Source organism: Bos taurus, chromosome 21, assembly GCF_002263795.3.
Source record: "Bos taurus isolate L1 Dominette 01449 registration number 42190680 breed Hereford chromosome 21, ARS-UCD2.0, whole genome shotgun sequence".
In the NCBI taxonomy this organism is placed as follows: Eukaryota; Metazoa; Chordata; class Mammalia; order Artiodactyla; family Bovidae; genus Bos; species Bos taurus.
The window spans coordinates 41,281,773-41,299,454 of NC_037348.1; the positions used below are offsets into that span (position 1 = coordinate 41,281,773).

At 34.4% G+C, this 17,682-nt stretch overlaps 1 protein-coding gene across 2 annotated transcripts in view; it reads left to right on the plus strand.

The window, feature by feature from the left end:
• SCFD1 (sec1 family domain containing 1) overlaps positions 1 to 17,682 on the plus strand; it is a 113,049-nt gene that overhangs the window by 13,017 nt on the left and 82,350 nt on the right. For both annotated transcript variants that reach the window (NM_001191365.1, XM_024981582.2), the window contains 6 exons: positions 48 to 138; positions 6,042 to 6,164; positions 7,612 to 7,699; positions 12,559 to 12,648; positions 14,943 to 14,998; positions 15,962 to 16,047. In NM_001191365.1, the coding sequence (NP_001178294.1) occupies positions 48 to 138; positions 6,042 to 6,164; positions 7,612 to 7,699; positions 12,559 to 12,648; positions 14,943 to 14,998; positions 15,962 to 16,047 (534 nt within the window). The remainder of the gene's footprint in view (positions 1 to 47; positions 139 to 6,041; positions 6,165 to 7,611; positions 7,700 to 12,558; positions 12,649 to 14,942; positions 14,999 to 15,961; positions 16,048 to 17,682) is intronic.

Sequence of the window (17,682 nt, forward strand, 5' to 3'; positions counted from 1 at the left end):
TAAGTGACTAAGAAAAAAGTAAATTTTATATTCTTTACGTCTTATAGGCTTTTGCACTCTGATCGAGATCCTATTCCAGATGTTCCTGCAGTGTACTTCGTAATGCCAACTGAAGAAAATATTGACAGAATATGTCAGGTAATATGAGTTCTTATTTTCTTGATTCTTGAAGGTGGAAACTTTTTTTTTTTTTTTCAAAAAAATTTTTTAGATGTCCATTGTGAAAAATCAGAAATTTCCTTACCCAATTTCTCACTTTGATTTCTGAGATTATCTTTGAATATTCTGTAGACTGAAAGATTTAAAAATTTTTGACTGATTAAGCATTATATTTATTGAGAATAACTCTTGCCTTAAAAAACAGAATACCTAACTATATTAGCTTTAGTTTAAGAATAGGAATGTAATTCTAAGAATAGGAGGTCCAAGTTGGTACGGCAGCTCTGTTAGACAAAGGTTCAGGCCTCTGGTATCTTTTTGACCTACCGTCTTTAGTTTGTCATTTTCCATTGTCTTGGTTGTCGCTTCACATATACAAGGTGGTAGCTGCAATTTTAGATATGACATCTATGGGATATAGGCAAGAAGGAGGGAGAAATGGACTATGATAGCCCTGACTGTTGATTTTAATCAAGAAAACTAAGCTTTCCCAGAAACTCCCAGAAGACTTCGGTTTATGTCTCATTGCATAGAATTAACATCAGGGGAGGTCACAAAAGTTAAGCTTTAGATTAGTGTATTGTTACCCCCAGTTCAACTATCCAGTTGAGCTATTCCAAATCCTAAAAGATGATGCTGTTAAAGTGCTGCACTCAATATGCTAGTAAATTTGGAAAACTCAGCAGTGGCCACAGGACTGGAAAGGTCAGTTTTCATTCCAATCCCAAAGAAAGGCAATGCCAAAGAATGCTCAAACTACCGTACAATTGCACTCATCTCACACGCTAGTAAAGTAATGCTCAAAATTCTGCAAGCCAGGCTTCAGCAATGTGTGAACTGTGAACTTCCTGATGTTCAAGCTGGTTTTAGAAAAGGCAGAGGAACCAGAGATCAAATTGCCAACATCCTCTGGATCATGGAAAAAGCAAGAGAGTTCCAGAAAAACATCTATTTCTGCTTTATTGACTCTGCCAAAGCCTTTGACTGTGTGGATCACAGTAAACTGTGGAAAATTCTGAAAGAGATGGGAATACCAGACCACCTGATCTGCCTCTTGAGAAATTTGTATGCAGGTCAGGAAGCAACAGTTAGAACTGGACATGGAACAACAGACTGGTTCCAAATAGGAAAAGGAGTTCGTCAAGGCTGTATATTGTCACCCTGTTTATTTAACTTATATACATCATGAGAAACGCTGGACTGGAAGAAACACAAACTGGAATCAAGATTGCCCAGAGAAATATCAATAACCTCAGATATGCAGATGACACCACCCTTATGGCAGAAAGTGAAGAGGAACTCAAAAGCCTCTTGATGAAAGTGAAAGTGGAGAGTGAAGAAGTTGGCTTAAAGCTCAACATTCAGAAAACGAAGATCATGGCATCCGGTCCTACCACTTCATGGGAAATAGATGGGGAAACAGTGGAAACAGGTCAGACTTTATTTTTCTGGGCTCCAAAATCACTGCAGATGGTGACTGCAACCATGAAATTAAAAGACACTTACTCCTTGGAAGGAAAGTTATGACCAACCTAGATAGCATATTCAAAAGCAGAGACATTCCTTTGCCAACAAAGGTTCGTCTAGTCAAGGCTATGGTTTTTCCTGTGGTCATGTATGGATGTGAGCGTTGGACTGTGAGGAAGGCTGAGCGCCGAAGAATTGATGCTTTTAAACTGTGGTGTTGGAGAAGACTCTTGAGAGTCCCTTGGACTGCAAGGAGATCCAACCAGTCCATTCTGAAGGAGATCAGCCCTGGGATTTCTTTGGAAGGAATGATGCTAAAGCTGAAACTCCAGTACTTTGGCCACCTCATGCGAAGAGTTGACTCATTGGAAAAGACTCTGATGCTGGGAGGGATTGGGGGCAGGAGGAGAAGGGGACGACAGAGGATGAGCTGGCTGGATGGCATCACTGACTCGATGGATGTGAGTCTGGGTGAACTCCGGGAGTTGGTGATGGACAGGGAGGCCTGGCGTGCTGTGATTCATGGGGTCGCAAAGACTCGGACACGACTGAGCGACTGATCTGATCTGATTGTCACCCCCAAATAAAATCTTTTTTCTTTTAGCAAGGGAGAAGGGGAAATAGATACTAGATAGGTACCTAATAGTGTCTGCAATAAGTCACAAAGTCTTTACCTTTTGACTGTTGAATCAAGTTTCTGTTTGTTTGTGAAGGTCACATATTTTGTGTCCTATATAGCTAGTAATGCCCAGCTTTCTTTTACCCTGCATAAACTCCGGTTATGCCAATTTTTGAAGAAGTACAGTTTATCAGTCCTTTCCTTTTTTCTTGTTTTTAAACAGCTTTATTGAAATATAATTCACATACCATACAATTAACCCTGTTTTAAAAAAAACAGCAAGACAGATTTTATTTGAGCCTCTGGCATTAGTGCAGAACTGAGCTCAACTCCAAATACAGCCAAGACAATTGGGGATTGATAGCCGATGGGCAGGGTGAGGGGCTCTATGGATGGGAAATTACTAAGGGGAATAATCTATTATTGAACATTTTCATCACCTTAGCTATTACATCCCCAACTCTGAACCCCCAACCCTAAGGTACTGTTTGTTTCTGTACATTTGTCCATTCTACATATTATGAATAGAATCATGTATATTGTTTGTTGTATCTGGCTTCTTCCTCTTGGTGTAATGTTTTCAAGATTCATCTATACTGTAGTTGTATCAGTACCTCTTTCCTTTTTATTGCTGAATAATATTCAGTCATTTGGATATACCGGATTTTAACCATTTATCATCTGGGTTGCTTCCACCTTGTGGCTGTTATAAGTAATGCTTCTGTAAACATTTGTGTACAAGTTTCTGTTTTTATTTCTCCTGTGTCTGTGAACACCTAGGAATGGAACTGCTGCATCAAATGATAACACCACAGTTAACCTTTTGAGGAATTGCCAGAGTATTTTCCAAGGGGGGTTGCATCACTTTTTATTCCATCCAGCAGTGTTTGAGGGTTCCAGTTTTCTCCAGACCCTTGCCATCAATTTTTATTATTTGACATTTGATTATAGTCATTCTAGTGAGTGTAAAATGGTATCTCACTGTGGTTTTGATTTGCATTTCCCTGATGATTTATATTAAACATCTTTACATGTGTTTATTGGCAGTTTATATCTTTAGAAAAGTGTCTATTCATGGTCCTTATCCAGTTTTTAATTGGGTTATTTTTTTATTATTGAGTTGTTAAAGTACTTTATATATTTTGAATACTAGACCTTTATCAAGTATATTATTTGCAGATATTTTCTCCCATCCTGTGGGTTTTCTTTTCACTTTCTTAGTGTCCTGTGGAGCATTAAAAAGTTTTACTTTGGCTTTAAACTTAATTTTAAGTTTATTTGTTCTTAAGTTGTTTGTCAATGGTGTCATATTTAAGAAACAATTGCCGAGGCTCTGTTTGAAGATTTTTATTTTTTTGACTCTTATATTTAAGTCTTTGATACTTCTTGAGTTAGTTTTTATATATACTGTAAGATAGTTGTCCAACTTCATTCTTTTGCCTGTAATTTCCCAGTTTTCCCAGCTTCATATTTGAAGAGATTATTCTTTCCCCAATGAACAGTCTTGGCAGCTTTGTCAGAAATTAATTAAATAAACTGATTTATTTCTGGACTCTTGGTTCTTTTTCATTGATCTCTGTGTCTGTCCTTATGCCAGTACCACACTGTCTTTAGTCAGACTTTGTAACAGGTTTTGAAATTGGGAAGTTAAGTCTTCCAACTTTGTTTTCAAGATTGTTTTGCCTTTTCTGGGTCCTTTGAATTTTCATGGTAATTTTAGGATTAGCTTGTCAATTTCTATAAAGAAACCAGCCTGGATTCTGATAGGGATCTCACTAACTCTGTAGATCATTTGGAGAGTATTGCCATCTTAACAGTATTAAATATTCTGATCCATGAGCATGGATATCTTTCCATTTACTTAGATCTTTTAATAATGCTTAGTAGTGTGCAGAATGTATGTGTTCACTTCTTTCGCTAAATTTATTCCTTTGTATTTTTTAATACTATTGTAAATGGAATTTTCTTTCTTTGGCTGTGTCGGGTCTTAGTTGAGGCATGCAAGATCGTTGCATCATGGGGGTCTTTTGTTGCGATGCACAGACTCTAGTTGTGGCATGTGGGCTGCAGAGAACTCAGGCTTCAGTAATTGTGGCACTCAGGCTTAGTTGCTCTGCAGCATGTGGGATCTTAGTTCCCCAGCCAGGGATCAAACCCACATCCTCTGCATTGCAAGGTGGATTCTTAACTACTGGACCACCAGGAAGTCCTGGAATTACTTTCTTAATTTCATTTTTAGGATTGCTCACTGCAAGTGTATAGATACCCAGTTGACTTTTATGTATTGATCTTGTATGCTGCTTTGTTATTCAGCTTCTTTTGAAATGTCTCCATCATTCTTTGATCATTTCTTTACTTTCTGACATAATAAAATATACCAGTCTCATTTTATACTTCTCTGTCCCAGCCCAAGAATCAACCATTTGTTGGTTGCTTTTTGTGGAAAATGCTATTTAGAAATTGGTGTTTGTCTGGAGAAGGAAATGGCAACCCACTCCAGTATTCTTGCCTGAAAAAGTCCATGGACGGAGAGGAGGCTGGCAGGCTGCAGTCCATGGGGTTACATGACTGAGCACACATGCATGAGGGTGGAGGGAGATGGGTTGATAGCAATAAACCGATAGAACTTTAAAAAAAAAAAAAAGAAACTGGTGTGATGACATCATTGCTGCTAGAATGTCACAGTTCTTAGGCCCTATCAATGGAAAGAGCTAAAAAATATATGTGTATCTATATTTAATGCTTTATATCTTCCTACTTTTCTCTCTAGATAAATAGACAGCCTTCATAATTCAGTTCAGAAGTACAGGATTCATTCTAGCTTTTCCTTTCTCCCTTTATAAATTGATCATTTCTTTCTCTGACAGTAAGAAACATGGCTCCCAATATCCTCAGTATAATTACTTATTTATCCATTCTCTCAATTCTCAGTTTTAAATCAATCTCCAGTCTTCGTTGAAATGCTGCTCTGCTCAGCTACCTCCCACACACAGGCACCAGACTCTTTGCTTTTCATATTTCAGCATTTTCAAAAATCATATGTATCTTAAAATTGATGGTGTGTTTTAGAATTTTATTGGCAGCATTAATTCTTCCTTAGTACTATGGAAAACAGTGGTACCTGTTAAAATTGACACTATATTAGATTGGAAACCATATACATATTTAAATATGAGTTTAAGAAGATAAGTAAATTTGATTTCAGAACTGACATAACTATAAATGATGCTATTTTTGGATGATCACGAAGGAATACTTCTAAAATTGATCATTAGAATGATAACATTTCTGTGTACAATCATCACATGACTAGAACAGTAGAAGGTGGTGTCTGCCACATATAATAAGCATTTAAACTATGTAAGAAGGCAGAAATCCTGGAGTAGGTAGCCATTCCCTTCTCCAAGGAATATTCCCAACCCAGGGATCCCGAACCCAGGTCTCCTGCATTACAGACAGATTCTTTACCATCTGAGCCACCAGGCAAACCCTTTAAGAAGAACATAGGTACTCTATGTGAAAGCAGTTTTGTGCATTATTTTAATGAATAGGATTTTATTGATAATATAACTTTAATTATTAAAATATGTTTCAGTTATATCTGGTAACCAAGTAACCAGCACCTCTTTATAAATTTGTTTTCCTGGGATACTTTTTTTCTATGCTTTGTGTAACCTGTCTTTTGAACATGTATATTATCCTCAGAAACCTTGCTCTTATTGCAGCTAAAAGATTTTTAATTTGTCATCATCCTTTATACTATCCTGTAAGAATGAAGTATTCATTGTATTCATAGGATCTTCGAAATCAACTCTATGAATCATATTATTTAAATTTTATTTCTGCTATTTCAAGAAGTAAACTGGAAGATATTGCAAATGCGGCATTAGCGGCTAGTGCAGTAACACAAGTAGCCAAGGTAAGATTTTGGTTGGCTGACATTTTGTTAATGTAAATTTAAGTAATAATCTGAAACCTATAGATCAGCATAGGCGTCTCATTTCAAAAGATCAGAGCAACCTAAGAAATAGACTCAAAATACTTCTCGAAAGAGTTTTGATAATGTAAATTATCTTCAACTTGGACTAGGCAAAATAAACCAAACTAAAGGAACTTATTGATTGATTAATTTGAAAGACAAAAAGCTGAATCATTTTTTGTTTTAGGCTGGGATTTGTATAATCCTTTTAGCTCAGCTTAGAAACAGTTTGACAGTTGTGTTGTCATAAGTTATACTCAGACTGTTTTGACACTGTTTTATATATAATCACTGTGTTGCTGTTGTTGTATAGTCACTGTTATGTCTAACTCTTTGCAATGCCGTGGACTGTTGTCCGTGAGGCTCCTCAGTCTGCGGGATTTCCCAGGCAAGAATACTGGAGTGGGTTACCATTTTCTTCTAGGAGATCTTCCCGACCCAGGGAATGAACCTGTGTCTCCTGCATTGGCAGGCAGATTTTTTACCACTGAGCCACACTAGAGTCACCATACTATCTTCACATATTTTTTTAGTTAGGAGAGAGTATCCAAGGAGGCTGAATTGCATGTTATAAGAAAGAATTCACAACAGGCCAGCAATTCTATATCATAGTGATTTTTTGTCATGTTCAGCTCAATTGTAAATAAATCTATATATTCTTGGTTGTACCCCTGGTTTGGTTTTGTTTTGTTTTTTGGTTGTAGCCCTGTTTTGCCCTTTTGTTTCTTGAATTTGGACAAGGTATAGCTGAAAATTCTGCAAAATGATGTAGGGCAAATAAAAGACTAAAGAACCATGCTTTTAATTCCCATTCTTTAACAGATTTTTCATTCTTAGTCCACTACTACTTCTGATTAGTTCTTGAGGCTTATGTCTTATTATTCTTTCTGTTCTAAAATTTACCGTTAGTGTCACATGAAATGATAGGTACAGTCTTTTATTTAACTATATTTAACATATCTCAAATAGTTTTCTTAGTTTTTCTCCTGATTTGTACTTCTGTAAAAACAGATCACAATGTAAAACCAGTTACTATGACTTTCTTAGGAAAGTGTGATTAAAATGAATATAAAAGTTAAAATTGTTTCTCTTCAAATTGATATCTATTCCTATTCCCACCACAATTTTTTAAAAAGTTTTATATATTAAATTCTACTTTCTGAAAATGCTACTGTCCTTGAAAATTTATTGCCTAGTCTTGTTTTCTTAATTGTTTTTTAATGTTAACTTCTCATTTTTGCCCAGTTAGGCAATCTGCAAATGGTATAATTTTTAGTTATTGAATATAATTAAAATTTTTTTAATTTTACCATTGGTAGGTTAAATCAAATTAAATGTGTATTCAATACTATAAAATTGATTTGAAAACCTTTTCTTTTGTTTCTAGGTTTTTGATCAGTATCTCAATTTTATTACTTTGGAAGATGACATGTTTGTATTATGTAATCAGAATAAGGAGCTTGTTTCATATCGTGGTATGTAAAAATAAGAATATTGTAATTCATTGTTAACAAAATGAACAGTGTACTGTAAAAGAAAAAAACAGTGAACATGTTTAGCGCACTCCAAAACCAGCTTTGTTTACAGCACGTAAAGAAAACAAGTCTCAGACTGAATTCTGTCACATATAAACAACATTTACTAAATCTGTTTAGTAAAGCTCAGTGAAGCACAAATTATCTGACATTTTAGGTACCCCACAGCAAATTGCATGAATATTTCACTCATGGCAAGTAAGATAGTATTTTAGCAGTAGGATTCAGTTAATCTTTTAGTACTTTGATCTCTGAAAAAGAACAAGTTTACTTTGCTTCTCTGTGCAATAGTTTCCAAGTCTGTAAAACAGGAATAATACTATCTACCTCAGAGTTTTTGTGGGAGTTAAATGCATTCTTGTATGTTAAATGCCTGGAAAAGTTACTGACATTATTGTAAGTGCTCAGCAAAGGTTGATTATATTGTCAAGGTCAGACAACAGAGAGTCAGCAGCTACTAAAGTCCTATTATGGAATGATGTATAAGTACCGTTTTCAAGTAGAGGTTGTTGTGCTATGCTGTGCATAGTTGCTCAGTCATGTCTGACTCTTTGCGACCCCATGGACTGAAGCCCGCCAGGCTCCTCTATCCATGGGAATTCTCTAGGCAAGAATTCTGGAGTGAGTTGCCTCCTCCTGGAGGAGGAAGATCTCCTCCAGGGGATCTTCCCAACCCAGGGATCGAATCCAGGTGTCGCCCGCATTACAGGCAAATTCTTTACCATCTGAGCCACCAGGGAAGCCCTGTTCATGCAGTAGTAGGATTGAGTACTGGTATTTGATCAAATGCTATCTAATCCTCTCTGAAGTTTGTATTCCCAATTTTGATAAACTGACCATTTCTTGGATGTAGATTAAAATTAACACATGCACACACATACACACACAACATCCATACCACATTTTATTGTGTGTTGATTTTTTTTCTTTGTAAAAACACTTACTGTGAGATCTACCTTCTTAACATTTGTTAAGTATACAATACAGTATTGTTGACTTCGGTACAGTGTTGTATGGCAACTCTCTAGAACTTACTCATCTTGCTTTGTGCCTGTTGATTAGTTGTGTCAGACATTTTAAGGACAATTACAGCATATAGAGGATGTGATTAGCCAATTCATTGAAATCATTAATTTGGTACTTAAGGATTGAGATGTTTGGGGATGACTAGCGTTTGAGGGGTACTAACACAGGGAGTATGTCCTTCCCATGGTGGCATTTGGAAATGTGTAAGGACAGTTTTGATTGTCACAATTACTACTAGCATTTAGTGAGCAGGGACTTGCGATGCTAGGTGTTCTGCAGTGTTTCAGCCATACTCACACAGAAAATTGTTCTGCTCAACATGCCAGTTGTATCCTGTCGTATAACAGGGAACCAGGTGGTAAACTCCAAAGAGAAGAGAACATGAATCTTTTGGTTTTACCTCGCTCCATAGCATACCTTCTTGTTGAAATTAAGCAACATCTCCAAATGGATGTAAATATTTGCTGAATTGTCCATGTAAGAGATTTTTGACAGTACTGTAGTTATTTATAGACATCTATTTACGTTTTACTGACCTTTAACTTAATTAACTACTGAAGTTGCTAAGTTTAAAACTAGTTTCCCTTCAACCTTTAAGCTAAAATTGTAAATATTGTTACAAAATTTACAAATATGGCTTTGTGAAAACAAGGACCTTTTCTTAATTCTTTGATCAATTGGCTCAGGTTGAACCAACTAAATTCTAGTTTCATTTAACAGACTTAGTCAGCAAATTTAATTTGTTACATTCCTTTAAACACTTTAAATTGCACTTGTAAATTCAGCATATTAAATTTTAAATATTTTTTAATTGATGTATAGTCGATTTACAATATTATATGTTACAGGTGTATAATGCCTCACAATTTTTAAAGATTATATTCCATTTATAGTTTGTATAAAATATTGGCTATATTCCCTGTATTGTATAGTATATCCTCGTAGCTTATTTTATCTTGACTTATAATAATTTGTACCTATTAATCCCTAACCCTAGGTTCCCCCCTTCCCTCTCCCCGCTGGTAACCATTTGTTTGCTATCTGTAGCTGTGAGTCTGCTTCTTTTTTGTTATATAACTAGTTTGTTGTGTTTTTTAGATTTCACATGTCAGTGATGTCATGCAGTATTTGTCTTTCTGTCTGACTTATTTCATTTAGCATAGTACCCTCCAGGTCCATCTGTGTTGCTGCAAATAGCAAAATTTCATGATTTTTTTTTTTATGGATGAGTAGTTTTAAGTTCTTCAGGTACCAGACCAGGCAACTTTATAAATCTAACAAACAAAATCTGCCCAAATATTTAAATAATTATTTAAAATAGTTAAATTTATAGTGAGTCTAAATTCATTAAACATTCACGCTTATAAATGTATTCTTATATCTGTCAACTTAAAAAATCACGTATGAAAGTATTACTGAATTTAAAGTATAAATTTATTAATTTTAAAGTATAATCACATGGTTAATTGTTCAGATTTCAGTAGTATAATTATAATGGTAGTGATAGATCATTCTCTACGCTCTCTACAATATAAGCTCATGTACTCCTCAGAATAACTTAATGAAGTTGTATATTAATATTATTTCTATTTTCTAGATGAAAAAAACTGAGGCATAGATATGAAGAAGCTTAATAAGGAAATGGCAAAACCAGGTTACTACACCCAGGCAATCACTCAGAGTTAGTGCTCTTTCTTAATCATTATTTAGTTTTGTGCCAAATCCTCTGAAACATTACAGGTGCTTTAAGTAGTTATTTTAAACAGATTGTTCCTAACATAAATCAAGTATATTGATACCATGGATTGAGTCTGTATCACCTGTTTTTTGTGGATTAGGAATTTATTCAACAAAGGATGCAGTGTTACCACCTCAGTTAGACTTAGGCTAATGTCTCAGACAAACCAAGTAGCTGTTGACAGTGAGTTGAACTTAGTGATGGACAGTGCTTTGACTGTTGAGGTCAGTTGTTTCAGAGGTGTGGGACTAGGGTATAAGACCTGAAGACTGGAGGTTTCCTACCAATTTTTACCTGAACCAGTGATTAATTTTAAGAGTTTAGTAAAAATAAGGGATAAAATCCTGGTCACTTTTTTCTCCTTTCCCTGTGTTGTTTTAGCCATTAACAGACCAGGTGTCAGAAATAGAAACTGTTGTGGCCACTATAGTTGCCAGCCTTTTTTGCTTTTTTGTTTACACTGGGTTGGTGTGCCTTGAATTTATATAATTCACATTATGCCATTTCTGTCATCTGATTTGAATGGATGGCAGCCTGCAGTACTCAATAGCAGTATGTTTCCTCATCTGAATTATAAAGTCTTTTTAAATTTTTATGTTCTCTGCATGTACCATACTTTCTTTGAATGCTTTGATATGTCCAATTGGATTAATGTTTCCTCTCATGCTGATCACAGGTCATACTAAATTTTATATTTGTTTCCACATTCAGGTTGCTCGGAACCTAAAAATAGTATATAAATAATATTTTAGTCCAGTCAGTCATTTGACGAATAATTACTGAGCATCTACTTGTCAGACATTGGGCCTGCAAACTCAGAGAGTGGGGAAGATATATAAGGCAAGGTCTTTGACTGTCAAGGAAAGTCTTCACAGTGATGTTTCATAAAGTGTAGCCACGGCAAACTGTTTTTCAGATGTGGAAACCATGACGTAGTAAAGTAGTAAGGACAGCAAAGTCTCTGGTTGTCTGTCTAGTGAGTAGACTTGCCATCTCTTTCTTTATTCTTCCCCCTTTATTCCTCCCCCCCTTAGTCTCTTCAGTCATGTCCGACTCTGTGCGACCCCATAGATGTCAGCCCACCAGGCTCTCCCGTCCCTGGGATTCTCCAGGCAAGAACACTGGAGTCGGTTGCCATTTCCTTCTCCATCCCTCCTGGCTAGGGACCGTTATTCTATCCTTTTAAAAACATTTGAAATGTTGGCTGTTAAAGTTCCAAGACAGAAATGGGACAAAAAAAGAAAAAATGTGTAGTCCCAGGAATCCTGAGGTGTTTGTCAAAATTGCAGATTTCCTAGAATTATCCCAAATCTATTCAATTGAATCCCTGAAGGTGAGGACTTAAGAATCTTTAATAACTTCCAAAGAAACTTCTTTCTCTTCTCTCATATTCTTAGAGTGATTCTTATACTCACTAAAGTTTGAGAACCACTTAAGTACAGTAGTACATCAGAAAAGAAATTCATACAATTTGTTACAAGACAAAGAAAATATATGTGATGTTGATCTTGCCATAATTGATTTGCATTGGCCTTTTCTAACAGTATTAGATAATAAAATCTGTAGTTTCTTGAGGTCATCTAACATTTGTGAATAAAATTAAGGAATACAATATTTATTTTCCTCTTTGCTCTGGCAAAAATTTTGTGTAATATATGTGGTACTTTTTTCTTTTTTCTTATTAGTACTCTAATACGATACTATTAGAATACTAATTAGATACTATTAGATACTAATGAGATATTTGTTAGATACTTATTAGTATTAGATATTAGTATTAGATACTATTAGATACTAATAAAAAAATACAATACCACTTATTACTACTACCGATATTGAGGGTTTTTTTTGAGGTATTATAATTTTTAGTGGATATTTGTTCACTTAAAATTTAAAACAAAAAAGGTTTTACTTGTTTGAAGATTGTAAAGATTGTAAAACTGCCTACTGATATGTGCTTAGTAATAATCTTAAGAGTTTAGTAAAAATAAGGGATAAATTCCAACTTTTTTCTCTTTTACCTTTGTCGTTTTAGCCATTAACAGACCAGATATCACAGACACGGAAATGGAAACTGTTATGGACACTATTGTCGACAGCCTCTTTTGTTTTTTTGTTACACTGGGTAAGTTTTCAAATCTTTCTTTCTCCAAAGTAAACAAATTATTTAACAACTCATTTTAACCTGTTTCACTGTAATGTGATCCCTTATGATCTGTTTGGATCTGTATAGGCCCTCTCCAGAGTTGGGATAAAACATACATTCCATACTTTATTAAAACCACAATTATTTTAATAATTTGATGTCGATCAAATTATTAAAAGAACTTAGCAGCTCTCTTGAGTTGTTGCCTTAAGACATCTTTGGTAATTGTGACTTTCTGATACATTGGTTTGCTGGTGGCTTCACCTGTGTGCCTGTTAAGTTTTCTTTTAATATATCATTTTGAAAAATTTCAGATACTCTTCTGATTAGAGAGATACATGCCTTTTAACCATTAAAGCAAATTCCTAAGGCTCCAGAAAACACTGAATTTGTATAACCTACTAATCTTATGTATTCTTGACTTTAAACATTTCTTTGGAATATCTCAAGTTACTTATAGCTACACTGTGTTTGATATCTACTATATGACTTTATTCTTCACTAATAATGGATCTGAATATTGCTTACATGTGAAATCTAGAAAAATGGTACAGACTAACTTATTTGCAAAGCAGAAATAAGAGTCACAGATGTAGAGAATAAGTTTATGGTTACCAAGATAGGAGAAAGGGGGTGAGTTGGGAGATTGGGATTGACATATATAAATATACACACACATACACATACACACACTATGTATAAAATACATAACTAATGAGAACCTACTGTATAGCACAGTGAACTCTACTTAATGACCTGTGGTGACCTAAATGGGAAAGAAATCTAAAAAAAGAGTAGCTATATGTGCATATATCTGATGCACTTTGCTGTACAGCAGAAACTAACACAACATTGTAAAGCAACTATACTCCAACAAAAAAAAAAAACCAGAATGGATCTTTATAGAAACCTTCTAATTGCAATTTTAATTCTAATTTTGCAGACACTGAAAACCTTTCAGTTAAAATGATTCTTGCACTAGGTTAATAAAATTTGTCTCCATTTCAGAAATGAGAAAATTGAGAGATAGATGCATAACATACAGACAAAAGTTTGATAAGAATTTGCATACAGATTTTGGGGCTTCTCCTTTCTGTGATTTTTTTACCTTTAATTTCCAGCCCTAAACTCCAGGCTTTGGTTCCCCAGCTCAGTGAGTTTTCCGTTTTCTGCTTGAGCTCTTTCTCCTGTGTGCCATGTAAACTGAAAAGTACCCTCAGGAGGAAAGCTGGTTAAAAGTCTCTCTTGGTTTTTAAGCATTTTTCTTTACAGAGTTTTACCCTCCTTCACTTTCTACTTGCTGTCGATTGTTCTCAGTACCTTCAAATGGGATTGTTGTTGGGTTTTGTTTTTTAAAGAACACACATGCATACCACTTTTTGTCATTAAACAGACATAGTTAATCTTTCTGTTTTTGCTGTCACACATATTTTCCAGAATTTCACTGATTGCTAGAGTTTGTGGACATATCTAATTCTTAATGGAGAGTATTTTGGAATGCTGGAATCAAGAGGATTAACTTTATCTATTTCTAATATTGAATTTTCTTAGGACAGACATAAAAATAGCTTGCCATCAGAAGAAAGCAAAGTTTTAAAAAAATGTACTAATATCTCATGTTTTTACTTTCACAATTGGCTGAGCATTCTTTGTATAGAATCTAAAATGCAAAAAATTTCAGCATATAAATATTACAGTGTTCTTAGTTTGTTTTATGAGATTTTGCAATTTGATTTTTTTGGTCATTTTAGGATTTCAGCCTTCTGTAAAACTTGGAATAATAGAAATTAAGAAGTCTAAAATGAGTTGGTTTGATAATAAATTGAGGCCAACTTTTAGGAGCATTGTATTAATACATTATGCAAAGTGTGTTTTCTACCATCTTTTTAATTAGTATTTTTTAAAAAGACTAATTTGTAATACAAAAAAATAACAACCAAACTATTAAACTCTTTTCAGTCAAGTATTAAAGTGAACCCAGTGGGTAGAGAATAAATTTTTTTGAAACTGCCTATAGGGTATCAAAGTGCTGATTTAGTTAGTCCATTGAAAAGATAGGGTCACACTGATTGGCCCCTACAATATAAAGATCATCTTTTTCTGACTCTCTGATGTTGTCTTCATTATGAGAAAGTCCATTTCCTCTCAAAATTATAAATCCTTACATGTGTATAGCCTTTTACACATCTTTTATATATTATTTGATGCCAGTGTATTTTATAAGTATTATAATTCAGAGCTGAAATCGTTGCTAACGTCTGTTATTCAAATAGGTGCTGTCCCTATAATCAGATGTTCAAGAGGAACAGCAGCAGAAATGGTAGCAGTGGTGAGTTCATGCAAATACCCATTGGAGATAAATAATACTGTGTCAGTTGTGTTCCTTACGTCCTCAAGTGTTTTTGTTAATATTAAGTATGTATACTAGTTATGGGTTCTGTATTAAGTGCCAAAGGCAAATGTTGTTTTGTTTTGTTTTTTCAATAACATTGGGATTCCACCAAAAACAGAAAGTAATCATTGTGATCTTATGATGGAGTAAAATTATTTACTCCAATGTGAATTTGCTCTACCAGCCCTGTTTCTTTTTTACTGAAATATATATTTCTCATTTACATTTGTCTAAGTAGTATTTTATACTTACTTGATTGCCCTAATCATTTACTATATACTTAATGTCATTTAACAAACATTTGTTAGCAATTATAGTCATTTTTTAAATGATGAAGTATATTTTGTTTTCTCTTAATACTTTCATTCAGTGTAAAATGAGCATTCAAAAATTGCTTTAAGGATTAAAAAATAAATAAGAGATTAGAGAAATTGTAGAAGTACTGAAAAGAAGGTAAATGGTATGGAAAGATGGAAGAAGATACACAAACATTTTTGGGTTTTATTAGTCCAGATGAATCGTTGACAACTAGAGAGCTGGTTTCTTTCACATATTCCATTTCTATTCTGGAGCCTCTTGTAGCCACACTGTTTAGACAGCTTCCTTGGTACAGCAGAGTTATGCTTTGGGAGAGAGGGTGAGTCATTACCTAAAGTAAAAATCATCAACCAAAAGTGATTGTTAGTGAGATCTGGTCTGAATCACAGTAGAAATAGCATTGGTCTTTTCAAGTCCAAGTTAGGATGATATTGTATAATAAATAAGCTAAAATGTTAGAATTACTGTTTTATAAAAGAATTCTAAATTTCTTAGTTTAAAATTAAGAGTACATTGTGTACTACCCTATATAAAGTTCTCTGAATTATTCTTTAAGAGTTAATGTAAAATTTCGTTTTTCAGAAACTGGATAAGAAACTTCGGGAAAATCTGAGAGATGCAAGAAACAGTCTTTTTACAGGTGACACTCTTGGAGCTGGCCAATTCAGGTATTATGTTAGTTAATACACTCATGAAAATGAGGGGTTTTTGGTTGTTTTCCTTGTCTGATAGAATATCCTTATACTGGAAAGTCAAGATCAGGGTTTTGACTCAAATTGTTCTTAAAAATACAAATGTAATATTGTATTTAATTTACCTTCTTTTGTTGGAATTTTCTATTTTGCATTTTTATCATCTTTTATAGGATAAATTTTTCTGTTTAACAGTACCTGTGCCTGGTAGATGTTCAGTAAACATTTACTGAATGAATGAATATAGATTTCCCAGTAAGTTAATATTATACTGTGTGTAGAAACATAAAAATCAACCACAATGTAAATATATAATATTAAAGATAAAAGTTTTGCTTTGTTAAAAAAAATGCATATTTTTCTGTTTATATGGCTCTGACCAAAGCCACTTTCTTTTAATTATCATTTAGCGTTTTAGTAATAGAAAAAAGTAAGTGGAAAACTTGTAATGCCTATGTCAGTTTCTACCTGGAAACCAGTTAGTAGACAGGTAGAAACTGACATAGGCAAAAATGGTAAAAATGGAAACCAGTTAGTAGACATTTTTACATTAAAATATCAACAAAGTATTTTTGTCTTTGTTACCATGTCTAGCATAAGTAGATAATACCAAAGTTATTGATGGCTCTATTATTATGGAATAGAAATACTCTTTTAAAGACTACCCATTATAGTGCATGTAACTTTTGATTATTAAAAATAATGGACAATAGTGGGGTGAAGAAATAAACCCATGCCATTGGCCAGAAATTATTTCAAGGGGAATAGACAGTATTTGGGAAAATTGTTACCCCTCATCTTAGGTGAATTAATAAATAAAGCCTGTGAAAACTGCCTTCCAGGAATTACCATTTTATGGTAACCTTGCATAGACTTCAAATCAATTTGATGGCTCCTGCAGTCTTATATACTATTCCTATAGTTTGGAGTTAACACCAACATTGTGTTTCAATTGTTTGTTCAGCTATTTCACTTCCTGTGTTAAACTGTTCTTCAGTTTTACTACTCTTTCTAAATATTCTTCTAAATATTTTTTATTAAGTAGAGCAGAGATATCAAATTCTCATCTAATTTTTTTTTTCAACAGAAGCAACCACTGTAGCATACCTTATTGAATAGTTCCTTTTTTATTGTGCTCTGGTATAGGCCTTAGAAACTAATATAAAGGCTCTGTTTTATTTAGATAAATTTTTTTTAGTGTATTCACAAAATCATAATATAATTGTCTTATTTTTAGTTTGTTATATGCATTTCTAAATTATTTGAATTGGGGTCAGTAGCCTTGTTGGGGAGAAGGGCATGGTAACCCACTCCAGTATTCTGCCTGGAGAGTCCCATGGACAGAAGAACCTGGCGGGGTATAGTCATGGGGTCGAAAAAGTCGGACATGACTGAAGCAACTTAGCAGGCAGGCAGGCAGGCAGCTTTGTTGGATTATTGTTAAATGTATTTAAATCCAGTTGTAGCTAATGATTCTCACCAAGAATTTGGTAATGTCTAGAGACATGTCAGTTGTCACAACTGGGTAGATGCTACTGGAATCCAGGGGTGCATTGTGGGATGCTGCTGTACATTTGACACTACAGAAGACAACTCCCCATGATAAGGAAT